At 42.1% G+C, this 13,826-nt stretch overlaps 1 protein-coding gene and 1 long non-coding RNA gene across 2 annotated transcripts; one reads left to right on the top strand and one right to left on the bottom strand.

Annotated features, from left to right (window-relative positions):
• Positions 1–438: 438 nt before the first annotated feature.
• On the bottom strand, positions 439–5,196 carry LOC115571687 (uncharacterized). The gene is made up of 2 exons (XR_003981967.1): positions 5,076–5,196; positions 439–665 (listed from the first exon to the last, which is right to left on the bottom strand). It is a non-coding gene; the product is annotated as an uncharacterized LOC115571687 (long non-coding RNA).
• A 3,264-nt stretch (positions 5,197–8,460) lies between these two features.
• Positions 8,461–13,629, top strand: LOC115570966 (charged multivesicular body protein 6). The gene is made up of 8 exons (XM_030399837.1): positions 8,461–8,681; positions 9,297–9,406; positions 9,653–9,740; positions 9,837–9,923; positions 10,609–10,674; positions 10,787–10,867; positions 11,024–11,096; positions 11,660–13,629. Exons 1-8 carry the CDS (start codon positions 8,619–8,621, stop codon positions 11,707–11,709), a joined length of 618 nt encoding a protein of 205 aa, XP_030255697.1. The 5' UTR covers positions 8,461–8,618; the 3' UTR covers positions 11,710–13,629.
• Positions 13,630–13,826: the final 197 nt, after the last annotated feature.

Genomic DNA, 13,826 nt, shown 5'->3' with positions numbered 1-13,826 from the left:
GCAAAAAAAGTCAACTACAGGGCATTATTGCCAACTATAATGATGCTGCATAATGAGCTATAAACTACTTTAGCTGCTCAAAATGACCTTTTATGTGTGTGCTTTGTGATATTACAGGCAGCACTTCAGGTTTATTTCACATCAGCTGCTAATAAAACTTAATAAACCTCTCACTGAGCTGCTGTTAGCTTCATTAATGTTCTAAGAGATGGAGAGAGGCTAACCTGGACAGACATTATTAAACAACACATGGGCCATGTTTCTATATCAATCATTCCCAAAAGGAATGAGGAAATGGAAGCCCTGGTCTCCATTGCAGAAAAGAATTGATATATCAAATATAGTTAAAGCTTTGACGATGCCACCGAGAGGAGACATTGGACTCCATCAAAAGACTCAACAGGGATGAGCAGGATTAAAACCACAACAGAGTGTAATTTTTAAAAAAATGGTTTATTACATAAATAGCCAGTAAAGACAACAGCACTCAATGTCGGAGCAGGTGAAACTGGAGTCAACAAACAACTGCACGACCTGAGGAGCTGTCAACAGAAGACGGATGCTGAGATACTCAGTTTTCCTGCTGGCTCGTCTCCAGGATTTAGCTCGTCTTGTTGGTCCTGACTGCTCGTCTTGGGGATTCTTCCTCTCGACTCGTCTGTCACCTGCAGGAAGAAAAAGAGGAGCAGTGGTAGTTTGATGTCTCTTTGTGGAGGTTTTGTGTGTTTGTGGAGGTTTTGTGTGTTTGTGGAAGTTTTGTGTGTTTTGAGTTTTTTTGTTGAGGTTTTGTGTGTTTGTGGAGGTTTTTTTGTGTGTTTGTGGAAGTTTTTTGTTTGTTGAGGTTTTGTGTGTTTGTGGAAGTTTTTTTATTTGTGGAGGTTTTTTGTGTGTTTGTGGAGTTTTTTGTATCATTGTGGAGTTTTTGTGTGTATTTATGGTTATTTTGTGTGTCATTGTGAAGATTTTTTTTTTGTCTTTTTTGGGAGGTTTTGAGTGTATCTATAAAAAGAATTTGACATGTGTATACACTGAGAGCCACAACATTAGAACCAGTGACAGGTGAAATAAATAACATGGATCATTGTGTTCCAATGCCATGTTCAGCTGTGAAACCATGAGTCCTAGCATTCATGTGGATATCTCTTTGTCAAACACCAGTCACCCAAATACAGCTGCAGACCGAGTACACCCCCTCATGGCAGCAGCACTCCTTGATGGCAGTGCCCCCCCAGCAGGACAACGCACCTGCAACGCTGCAAAAACTGCTCAGGAACGACCCGAGGAACGTGGGAAAGAGCTCAAGGTGTCAACCTGGCCTCCAGATTCCCCAGATCTCAATCCACCTGAGCTTCCACTGGATGCAGTCTGAGCCAAGAACGATCCACGGGGGCCCCAACATGGATGGGAGTTGGTTCTGACTCATCCCATAGATGCTCAACTGGACTGGGATCTGGAGAATGAGGAGGCCAGTTTGACACCTTGTGTTCTTTGCCATGAGGGGGTGTAGTTGGTCTGAACGTTGTTTGGGTGGGTGGTGTTTGTCAAAGAGGATCCACAGAAATGACAGAACTCAAAGTTTCCCAGCAGAACATTTGATTGTAACAAGATGATCAATGCTCACTTCACTTGTCAGTTGTTTTAATGTTTTGTCTGAACAGTGAAGATAAACATGTTAAATACTTTTCATGTTTTGCATAAATTGAGTTTTTAACTATATTATTCATACTTTCACTGCACTTTGTCTTTTTGATTTAGTTACTAGTTACTTTACAGATTCTTATAATCAATATTAAATATTCACTGATCAAACATGATGTATTATTATAGATTAAGTTATCCAGCATTAAAAGCAGAAAGTTTAGACCTTAAAGAGGAAATATGAGACAAGCCAGTGTGCTGCATTATGGAGGACAGTTATTAATCAATCGATTAATCGCACAATGTCGGTATACTCATAAAGCAATTCTGTAGATAGAACGCTGATTTTTGAGTCTCATTCTCAGGTCGTCAAATAACACACTTTGTGGGCTATTAACAGGACTCAGAGAGTCAAGTTGTTAACAGTGAGAAGACTTGTATTTTCATATACATTCTATTTCAAGATATATTTTTACATTTATTTTTTTGTGTTTATCCAGTAGCTGTAAAAATACTCCTTGAATCCTGTAGGTTTTGAGGTGGGGCCTAAGTCTACTCTGGTTGGTCGGTTCACTCAAGCCTGAGACACAACAAATTAACATCTATCTGGTCAGCTCTACTGGTGGTTCACTGCACTTCTCCCATCAATATGACCGTCAGACTGAACGCACAATCGCTTTTAGAATATGCTATTACTAGTTCTAGTAAGCTGATCAAAGGCCGGCTTCTGCCATTGACTATGTGGCCACAGCGTACAGGATAGCACAAAGACATCTGCAATGCAGGATAACTGGACTCCGGTCAAGCTAACCTGTAACTAAGAATGATAACCAGGTTTGCCTAGACCACTAACAACTGGATTGCTCTTACAGAACTTTTGTGCCTAGAACTCCACGGTGGTGAACTGGTTTTTGTAGCTTACTGTGCTCAACATTGTTTAGCTAACACTGTTAGTCTGAAAAGCTTTATACCACGATGTTTCTCCAGCAAAACAACAACTTCAAATGCTTTGTAAAGCTAATCAAGCACTCTCTGAAAGCACAGTTGCATGCTCGAGTGGCGATGTACAAGAAATAAAAACAAACCTTCAATACAATCAGAAGAACGCAGACAAACTAACAACTGCTCAAGCTGTTTGTAGCTATCAGTTCACTGCACTTCTACCATAGACATGACCACAACAACTGCTTCTAAACCAAAATCGGCACAACATCACAATCAGATCCTTATTAGTGGCCTGCTGGGCATTGAGGTCGAGGGCCCCGTAACAGCTTTGTAATGATCTCTGCATGGTGTTATCAAGCAGGATGCTGTTGCACACAGTTGCAAGGAAAATTAATTCCCACAATTTTTTTTTATTTTGTTTTACCAAGGAGGTTCAACATTATCTTCAAGGCAAAAGCATCGCGTCCATGCACACTGAACTCGCGAGTGAGATCGGCATGGACAGATGAGGGCAGAGACCGGAGCCGCTTCAGTGGCGTCAGGCTAGCTTTTACCGTGGCCCTGAGCATGTCCCTAGCCAGGCACGAGGCCCAACTAAACACGCACACTTTGTGCACGATTCTACCAACCATAGGTGTGTAACAACAGGGGCCTGTAAGTTGGCGGGATGGCACAAGGGCTCGTAGGATACACTATTACCAATACCAGCAGCTGATCAAAGGCCTGACTACTGCCATTCATAGAAAACACAGCTTACAGCTCCGATGGACAGCACTCGGGCATTTGCCATTGAAGATAGCTGAAGTCCAGTCAAGTTAACCTGTAACTAACAATGATAACACCAGGTTTGCCTGGCAGACCACTAACAACTGAATTGCTGTTACTGAACTTTTGTCCCTCAAATGCTCTATACCACGAGGCCTCAAAACAACACGTCTCTGCTCAGTTCTGCTGGTGTTGTAGTTCTCAATTCGCTGCACTTCAACCATGAATAAGACCACCAATATTAACAACAGGCCCTGCTCAACATAGTTTATACACTCAGAGGGACGTAGACAAACTATAAACCGCTCAAGAGAAACCTTACACAGGCCACCAGAAGTTAACATGTCTCCGGTCATTCTGCTGGTGTTGTAGCTCAGTTTGTTGCACCTCTACCATGAATGAGACCACAAGAACCGCTGAATACAACCCTTATTAGTGGCCTGCTGGGCGAATAGGCCGAGGCTAATGTTAATGTTGAATCTACATAAATGAAGCTGTCAATTCAAAATAAGTCCCACCTCAAAACCCACAGGGTTCAAAGGAAGTAGAAGTATTTCAAAAAGGTTTTGTTTTACTGAGAGGAAATATAAATAAGTCTGGTTGCAGTGCCTAAATGCATTTATTTGGTCAAGCTAACAAAGTATTTAACATGTGTATACACTGAGAGCCACAACATTAGAACCGGTGACAGGTGAAATAAAAACATTCATCATTGTGTTCCAATGCCATGTTCGGCTGTGAAACCATGAGTCCTAGCATTCATGTGGATGTCTCTTTGACAAACACCAGTCACCCAAACACAGCTGCAGACCGAGTACACCTCCTCATGGCAGCAGCACTCCTTGATGGCAGTGCCCCCCCAGCAGGACAACGCACCTGCAACGCTGCAAAAACTGCTCAGGAACGACCTGAGGAACGTGGGAAAGAGCTCAAGGTGTCAACCTGGCCTCCAGATTCCCCAGATCTCAATCCAACTGAGCTTCCACTGGATGCAGTCTGAGCCAAGAACAATCCATGGGGGCCCCAACATGGATGGGAGTTGGTTCTGGCGCATCCCATAGATGCTTAACTGGATTGGGATCTGGAGAATGAGGAAGCCGGTTTGACAACTTGGGTTCTTTGCCATGAGCGGCTGTAGTTGGTCTGAATGGTGTTTGGGTGGGTGGTGTTTGTCAAAGAGGATCCACAGAAATGACAGAACTCAAAGTTTCCCAGCAGAACATTTTATTGTAACAAGATGATTACTGCTCACTTCACTTGTCAGTTGTTTTAATGTTGTGGCTGAACAGTGTAGATATACATGTTAAATAAAATATGATTATATTATTTATATTATATATAAATGAGATCAAATAAATGCAGGCGTTGTTGAACTGAAACAATGCCAGTTGCCTACAATACAGCACTTACTAACACCATTTTAAAATATTACTTTTACTTCCTTCTTTTATTTCCCATTGAAGTTACTTATACATCGCTTTATGGCAAATTTGTTTGCCTTTTTAATTAGTTTTTTTAAAAGACAAACAGAAAAAGAGGGAGAGACACTAGTGTCCCAACAGTGACACTGTAATGGCTTCTGCCAACCTAAACTGTCGGTATTCAACAACCTGTGAATGAGACTCGGCTATGTTTTAGAATCATTTACTGATCCTAGAGTATTAATGAACAGCAACTGACAAATCTCACAATTTCTGCCTTTAATTTTGCACCTCCATTGCACTGACCTTGTTGGACTAATTGTCTCTCCTCTCCGGGTCTGATCACCATACAGGTCAGAGCTGGTCCACCTGAAGCTGAAGACAAGTCCCACTGTTCACCTGGAGAGAGGAGGAAGTTCTTTAGTATAACATGATGACAACATGCATGTGTGTGTGTGTGTCTATATATTCTGATCGTAACAGAAAAAAGAAGATGTTATCAGACTAAAGACACATCTAGCAAAAAGAGGATTTCTTGCAGGATTATCATTTCATAATAAAGAATGGTATAACAGTCTGTAACCATGTGCATGACAACACTTCAGGAGTCTTGCATCACTCTGCACTGTAAAATCTACTATAACCTGATTTAATAAATGTGTTTTTAAAGGTAAACCAAAATTAAACCAAATGTATTCAGTTCTGAGAACATTTGGTGCTTTATACATGAGTTATAGGATTTTAAAGTCTATCTTTTGACACACAGGGCGTCAGTGCAGTGATTTAAATAAAACATTAAACCAGAACTGAGACAAACACACTGAATACATTCAGTGCAGACAACAATGAGGCTGCATATTATGTGTTAAACTACTTTAACTGCTCAAAATGACCTTCTAGATGCTGACAAACTAACATACTAACATACTGAGACATTAAACACAACACACACAATCGGCTGTAACCATGCTAGTATTAACAAGCTAACATTACACAGCAGGATATGGCGTCATGCTAACATTCTCCAACAGACACACGTTAGCTAACATGCAAACCTGTCCGTAAAAACACGACGATTTAATGACTCAGACGTCTTTCTAAGCTCGTTATAGTGTCAGTACCCGGTTCATGTGTCTTTACCCGTTAATAAAGGCAGCTGAGCCGCTGCTAACGTGTTTCCAAACCGTGCAGTGTATCTGCAACAACTTTACAGTCAGCTAGCTTACAGCGATCATAAACACTCACTTTAAACAGCAGACGTTAGCTAACCAGCTTTCATGGCGTTCTAAAGAATACATACATTTAAGAAATGTTTCATGCCGACTTTACCGAAACTACCGCCTTGTTTTGAGATAATGACCAACGTTTAATTAACTGTGCATTATTCATGTAATAAACATGGCAAAGAAAAAAACGCCCAAAATCACAATGGACTTTGGTGCACCGAACAAAACATAACGTCCATCGCGGATATAATTAACGGAGGATTATGTTGGAGCCGAATTTACCTCAACACTTAACAGATAAATGAGACGTCTTCAGCTTCCTGTTCAGAGTTATTTCAGAAACATTTGAGGCAAAAACAAATCTCACGGACGTGAGAGGGAGGCTGGCTCCATTTTAACCCGCACATATGTACAACTTACGTCAGACAACATGAAGGTAGTTACTATGTGGGGCTGCTGATATATGAAGGAACATCACCTGGGCTGATCTGTAGGTAATAACTGATCTGTACACCTCCCACACAGACATGAATACACCTGTACTGAGCAGGTAACTACACACAAAGCAGATTACAATAGAACAGTGTACTGACCGTGTTCGTGTCCTCAGAGAAAAGACCAGAGTGAAGCTCCATCAGCCATTATTATATTCTACAGGTTTTGGAGGGAAATGCTCTAACTTCGCGCGGGAAACGAGCGAGACCGCCCCTTTTGGCACACCACCTGGATTCGTCAGAAAATGGTAGGGCGGGACTTATTTGACGTGGTTTACGTGTCTCCAATTAGAGTGGTGGATCCACTGAATCCGGTTTAGCTCAGTTAGTAGAGCAGGTGTCCCCTGCTCACAGACTTTGCCTCTGCATGGGGTTCGAGTCTCGGCCTGGGTTCCATAACTACATCCTGCTTCCTGTAATCAATCTGTCTTGCAAAAGAGGTTAAATCAAATACTAATAGAATCAACACAGATAAATAATTGTGAATAGGATTAAAATAGGCCACTTTTCTTATTTCATTTCTATGGTCTTTATTTGTTATTATTCCAATACTAACAGAGTGTATCAGGGTCATTCTTTTCCACAAAAAGTACATTACAAGGCACGATTTGGTAATGATAAAATAATGCATTTTCCTAATGTAACCTGATTACACTGTAATCAGGTTACATTACTTTGATATTGTAATCAGGTCAGTTCAGGTCATTTGGACACCTCAGCTCAAGTCTTATTGATTTCTGTTCTGTACATTTGCCATAAAATTTATGAAATTAAATGCGAATGATGACTTCATGGGGGTGATGTCACCAAAAGGGGCGGGGCACTTGTACATGTATGTAAGAATCTATTTCTTACCTTTTTATTTTGTACAATTGTTATTTCTATTGTTAAATTGAACTGTAGTCAGGCTGCTGTGACACACAGATATCCCTGTTTGTAGGGCCAATAAAGATTCTGATTCTGATTCTGAGTCAATCACAATCCATGGGAATGGCATGAGGAGGTCAGTGAAGGTATCATGAAGGTATCCTTCTGGATTTTAAAGTGAAGGACGAAGTGAGAAAAAACAAAAAAAAACAAAACATTGTTTCCATAAGTAATCCAAGATTCATACACTGCTGAACTTAGTACTTCCTAGACTACTTGCATGATTAATATGAAGCACTTTTACGGTGTACTTTTCAAGTAATACTTTATCAAAATCCTTACCAAAGAACAAAAATTATTATTTTTGAAATTTGATGCGGAATAAAAAAGTTATTTTCCATAAGTAGTCCAAGATTCATATACTGATGAACATTATTGAGTACTTATGTTTGGGAGATGTGGCGGTAAAGGATCGAGCATACTGAGGTATTCCTGGATTTTTTTCACTCTAGCAAAATGCAAAATTGAATAAACCGAACACACTTAAAACAATATTGAAAAAGTTGTCAAATTGTTTCAAATAAGAAAAAATAGTCAAACCAACCAAAAAAGGAAAAAAAATGGTAGGTTAATCAAGAATATGTTATTTTTTAAAAATACAATCATATAACTGATACCCTCAAAGCATAATAATAATCACGGCAAACATCTGTTTAATACCAAATTAACCGTTCACAGGAATTACCTTGATCATTTTCATGATGTCTTCCGTTATACGTTTGGGTATTTTATTTTGAAGCGGAAGTTATAGTATGGACGTATTGACGCTAACTTAACTATTGTTGTGGTGCAGTTCTCTGTGTGACCACCAGAGGGCAGCAAAAGGCTTGTTATTCTGCCGTCAGTACACTTGCTGAGGATTAATTTAAACATATATCTGTTATTTCACACTCGACTCAGTTAAACAGAGCCGGATTAATGATGTACATTCAGACTGAAGACTTAATAAAAGTCAATCTGCCATATTTTTTACTTTTAATGGCATTTTCTGTCATGTCCACCGCTCGTTCCGCCAGGTTTTGTCCCTCCCCGGACACCGTCCTTCCTGATGTGGGTGTGGACACTCGCACAGATGACTACACAAATAATGGAGGAGAAGCTACACTAGTCTGCCTCGTACAAGTTAGAAAAACAGTTAAAAATCGGACACGTTTCGCGTTTTTCTTCCTGGTTGCAGATTGTAGCTGGGATGCTGTGTCAGGATGGGAAATCTTTTTGGAAAAAAGAAACAGACCCGAGTGACAGAACAAGACAAGGCGGTTTTGGTAAGTGCCACAGCTAGCTAACATTAGCTAGCTAACTAAACTGTTAATATAAGCCTCGACACTGTACGCTCTGCCCTGTAACACAAGTCAGGCACGCCAAACCGCTTTGGAAAATAAGGTAATTAAACAACTTTGTGTATCAGTGATGGTACACACCCAGCTCATACAACACAACTTTACCATGTTAGCATTTTACAAGATACTCTTCAATTCGGCACGATTGTATGTTAAAAAATATATTGTCATTTTAACGTGTCATGAACTAAATCTCATCTCTGAGTCAAACTGAACATAACTCTTTGAGATATTAACTACTTAAATCAGAATGGTGCTCATCTGCTTGTATGCCGATTTTATCCGAGGAGGGTAACACAAATCTGGCCGTGCTCTTGATTAAACATGTGTGAAAGACTTTTGCTTTACTACAGATATTTAGATTGCAGCCACCATAGAGATTTGCAGAGCTAACACTGTCAGGACACAGAGCTGCAGTGTCTAAACAAAGTCAGCTGTTGGTGTATGACAGTAACAAACCAGTTTGAAGTATATGAGTGTGTAAATGGCAGGTTTGTGTACACGCAGTGTGTGCTCATGTGTCTGTTTCCTCATTCACAGCAACTGAAACAGCAGAGAGATAAGCTGAGGCAGTATCAGAAGAGGATCAACCTGCAGCTGGAGAAGGAGAGACTGTTGGCCAAGCAGCTGCTCAAAGATGGCAAAAAAGAGTGAGTGTACAGAGAAAGTGAAGTGAACGAGTGGAAACAGGACTGGATCATTAATGATGACAGGTGCAGTTGTAATAGTCAGACAGATCAATTCATCCGACCTGTTGAGTCCTTGTTTAGGGGACGATCATACACAAGAAACATCCGCGTTCACTTTCACTTCCTTTAAAATGAAAGTAGCAGAGAGAAATCAGGCCGGATTCTGTGAAAGTGGATCTGATTTCACTCTCTTTTGGATTCGAACAGGAAAGCACTCCTACTGCTGAAGAAGAAGCGCTACCAGGAGCAACTTCTGGACAAGACGGAGAACCAGATCGGAAACCTGGAGCGCATGGTGAGCGATCAGAGGATGTGATGACGCGCGGTGTGAAGCAGCAGCAGCAGCACAGAAAGTGAAACTCACTGTTCTTCTTCTCTCTGCTTATTTCAGGTTCAAGATCTGGAGTTCGTCCAGATCGAGAGGAAAGTCATCGATGGGTTGAAAGTTGGAAATGACTGTCTGAAGAAAATGCACGAGGTGGGCGACGTGAATGCATCTCACCCTCTGCCTCACCCTCTGCCTCACCCTCTGCCTCACCCTCTGTCTCACCCTCTGCCTCACCCTCTGTCTCACCCTCTGCCTCACCCTCTGTCTCACCCTCTGTCTCACCCTCTGTCTCACCCTCTGTCTCACCCTCTGTCTCACCCTCTGCCTCACCCTCTGCCTCACCCTCTGTCTCACCCTCTGTCTCACCCTCTACCTCACCCTCTGTCTCACCCTCTGTCTCACCCTCTGCCTCACCCTCTGTCTCACCCTCTGTCTCACCCTCTGCCTCACCCTCTGTCTCACCCTCTGCCTCACTCTCTGCCTCACCCTCCGTCTCACCCTCCGTCTCACCCTCCGTCTCACCCTCCGCCTCACCCTCCGCCTCACCCTCTGCCTCACCCTCTGCCTCACCCTCTACCTCACCCTCTGCCTCACCCTCTGTCTCACCCTCTGCCTCACCCTCTGCCTCACCCTCTGTCTCACCCTCTGTCTCACCCTCTGTCTCACCCTCTGTCTCACCCTCTACCTCACCCTCTGCCTCAGCCTCTGTCTCACCCTCTGTCTCACCCTCTGCCTCAGCCTCTGTCTCACCCTCTGCCTCAGCCTCTGTCTCACCCTCTGCCTCACCCTGTGTGTCGCTGGTTATTGACGAGCTCTGTTTTTTCCCCCATGTCAGGCGATGTCTATTGAAGAGGTCGAGCGGATCATGGATGAAACCCAGGATGCCATTGAGTACCAAAGGGTGAGTCAGAAACACGGAACGCTTTATTTACTCTCAGGCTGCAGATCAGTTACATTTCATCCAGTCTGACCCTGAGCTCCGTTATAAAGCTGTTGTCGTCGTCTCTCTGCAGCAAATAGACGAGATGCTCGCCGGCTCTTTAACACAAGAGGATGAAGACGCGGTGCTGGCTGAGCTGGAGGCCATAACTCAGGTGGGTCCAATCAGCAGCACTGTGAGTGTGTTTGAGTCTTCAGACATATTTAAAACTGACACAAACGTGATGTCAGTGGTTCAGATCATCCCAGACAGAACTCTGCTCTGTGTCCTCCTCCTGATCTTGAGTTGTCTCTGATCTCTGGTCCCTCAGGGAGACGTCGAGCTTCCTGAAGTTCCCTCAGAAGAGCTGCCTGAAGTCCCGGAGGCCTCCGAGGAGAAACCAGGTTTGTTCTGTCCCCCCTCTGACTCTACACAGCCTCTTTGAGTTGTCTGGATATTATTCCAGCTCCTTTGAATGTGATCTGTATAGGAAGCATGTGTCCGGCTGAAACAGCTGCAGGACTCTCAGCATTTCTGCACGTTGTTCCTGAATGTATTAAACTTTGGGTCGGAGAAAAGAAGCAAAACAAACGTTGCATGATAAACATCACCTGAATTTCTTTGTTTGCAGCCAGAATAAACAGTCCGATGTGTTATATTTAGATTTTTATGGTTTATGTCAGGCCTTTTCATGATGGCCACATAACAAACCCACTTTTGCAGGAGCCCCATTGGCTGATACATGTGTGGATGTATGTGATCGATCTAACAGGTCCTGTTGAGCCCTGCGTCGTGTGAGGAAGTGTTACAAAGATATATATTGTGAAAACGACAGCTCTAGGATCAGTACTTGATATCAGACAGTGGTATCAGGAGAGTAAAAGTGGGAGTATCTGTCCAGTTGTCCTTCTTCACCTTCATCTTCCTTGCTGCCTCTTGTAACTCTGTGAACCCGGTTCTGTTTCAGAGAGGGAGCGACCCAGAAAGAAGCCCGAGCGGGAGCTGCTGGCTGCGTAGGAACACGACTGACCTCCGTCAGCCGAGCTGCTGGACTTTCTCCACAACACTCCGATCCTCCATCAACCTCCGACCACACAAACATTAGCTGGAGATTTCTCTCTTTCTCCTCCGGCGGCCTGCGATCCAGCGACAGCAGTTCCTCTCAGAACCCGGGCTTCCTTCATAACATCCAGCTGCTGTCGGTCCTCGTCTGCTGCAGGACCGGTCCACTGCAGGACAGAACCACACAGACCTGTGACATCAGATACTTGTGCCTAACCTTCGAGTGTTCGTTATGTTCACCGCTAAATCATTTTACATACAGTAACTTATATTAAATGCATGTATGTGTATTTTATTTCATCAACTCTCCCTCATGGATCTTCTCTGATTGGATACAGTTTATCTGTAAAGGGTCAGTTCACCAGACTTTTATCATCTGTTTCATTGATTTCTTCCGATTTTAAGATTCTCAGCTCAGTCAAAAGGTTGGAATTTAATTTTCTGACTCTTAATGAAGTTAAAAAGTTTTAAATACTTTTCATTTCTTTCCAGGGAATATTATCACTCCACTGGATGCTCCACTGTACAGTTTATTCATTTTATTTGTTCACTTTTCTACCAAAGAAATCTCAAATCTTAAAATTCAACTTAAACAAAATCTTTTTGTTTCCCTTTATGGAAAAATCTCAGTGTCACATTTAATACAAAGATTGAGTCAATGTTTATATAGATGAAATTACTAAGTCTGATTAAATTACTGCAGATGTTAATAAACTTCATATGTTTATTCAGTTATTACAGAAGACTTTTTAAAAGAACAAAGTGTTTTTCAAGTGTTTCTGTCAGTGTTCAAATCACACATGTAGTTATTTAATTTATTCACATTGACTCAAAATGATAGAAAAAACTTTACATTTAACTTGTGTAATAAAATTATTATCAGTCTGTGTTAATGGAGAATTTTTCCCTAAAGATGTTTTTTTTTTTCCCCTTGTAATTCTTAAAAGAAACGTCTTTAAGCACACGATCAGTGGTCGAGTAAAAAAACTAAACCACGGCTGTTCAGTTAACTTCTGATTAAAGCTCGTGGTATTTGTAGGCAGTTTTATAACAATCAGAGGTGCTGAAGTATTTAAAATCCCGTCCTGAATAGTGAATAAACCGTCACGTTTGCTCGAGTCGACACGTGTTGGTTTGTCCACGATTCAGATTCCTGTCCTGCTGCCAGCCAAAACTTCTAATGTCCCGTCAGCTGGACGCTCATTGTTTTGTGGTTTCTATTGACAAATGACTGACTAAATGTGATTTCATTTTGGTGAACTGACCCTTTAAGACAGACATGATAAGCCCCTCAGACATCGCAGCGTTTCTTTGACCCTGACTGGAACTTTTTTTTAGAAAGTACCCAAACTCAAGCGTCTGTTTCGCAGAATATTCTCTCGGTCTGACCCCCTTTTTTCAAGCAGCTTAACTCGTCTAATTCTCCGCTCCCCTTGTGGATTAGTTCAGTGTCATTGGAGAAAGGGCTAATCATATTGTCTGTGGGTTTACCTATGAAGCCCAGACAACAGTCGTTAATCTCTCCGAGGCAGAACCAGGATCTCTACCCACCGAGTATTATCACCGCGGGCCTGTAATTATTTTACTGTGCATATCGTGCTCAGATTCCACTCGTATGGATCGTGTTAGGTTGCAGCCAAAAAATGATGACCCACATTCGTGAGGCTTACGCTCGTGTATCTTTGAAGATCTATCTAACTAATCTGTAAATCAGTTAATCTCGCTGACAGAAAACACTGATGACTAACTCTGTCGGGCTGCACGCGTCATTTCATCAGCACGCCGTCGCAGCAGTCGTCTGACATCGGTTCAGAAATTGTACCTCTGTTTCTATCATGTGCATTCTTTTTACAATAAAGTGTTTTTTTATTGTCATACTTTGTTGAATCACAGCTGCTCATCGTTCAGATGTTCCACCTCTGAACACAAGGTGGCGACAAATGTTTTCTCAAGCGTCCTGTGAAGGTCGCTGACTCAGTTTGAGTCGACATGTAGTTTTTATTATACGGTAAAAAAATATCAGTAATTCCACAGTGTGACTGATTTTTAGAGAACAGCGTGAAGCTTTGTGT

This window comes from Sparus aurata, chromosome 20 (assembly GCF_900880675.1).
Source record: "Sparus aurata chromosome 20, fSpaAur1.1, whole genome shotgun sequence".
NCBI lineage: Eukaryota > Metazoa > Chordata > Actinopteri > Spariformes > Sparidae > Sparus > Sparus aurata.
Note: the sequence above shows the minus strand (reverse complement) of the source record. Positions and strands in the feature narration are given on the sequence as shown.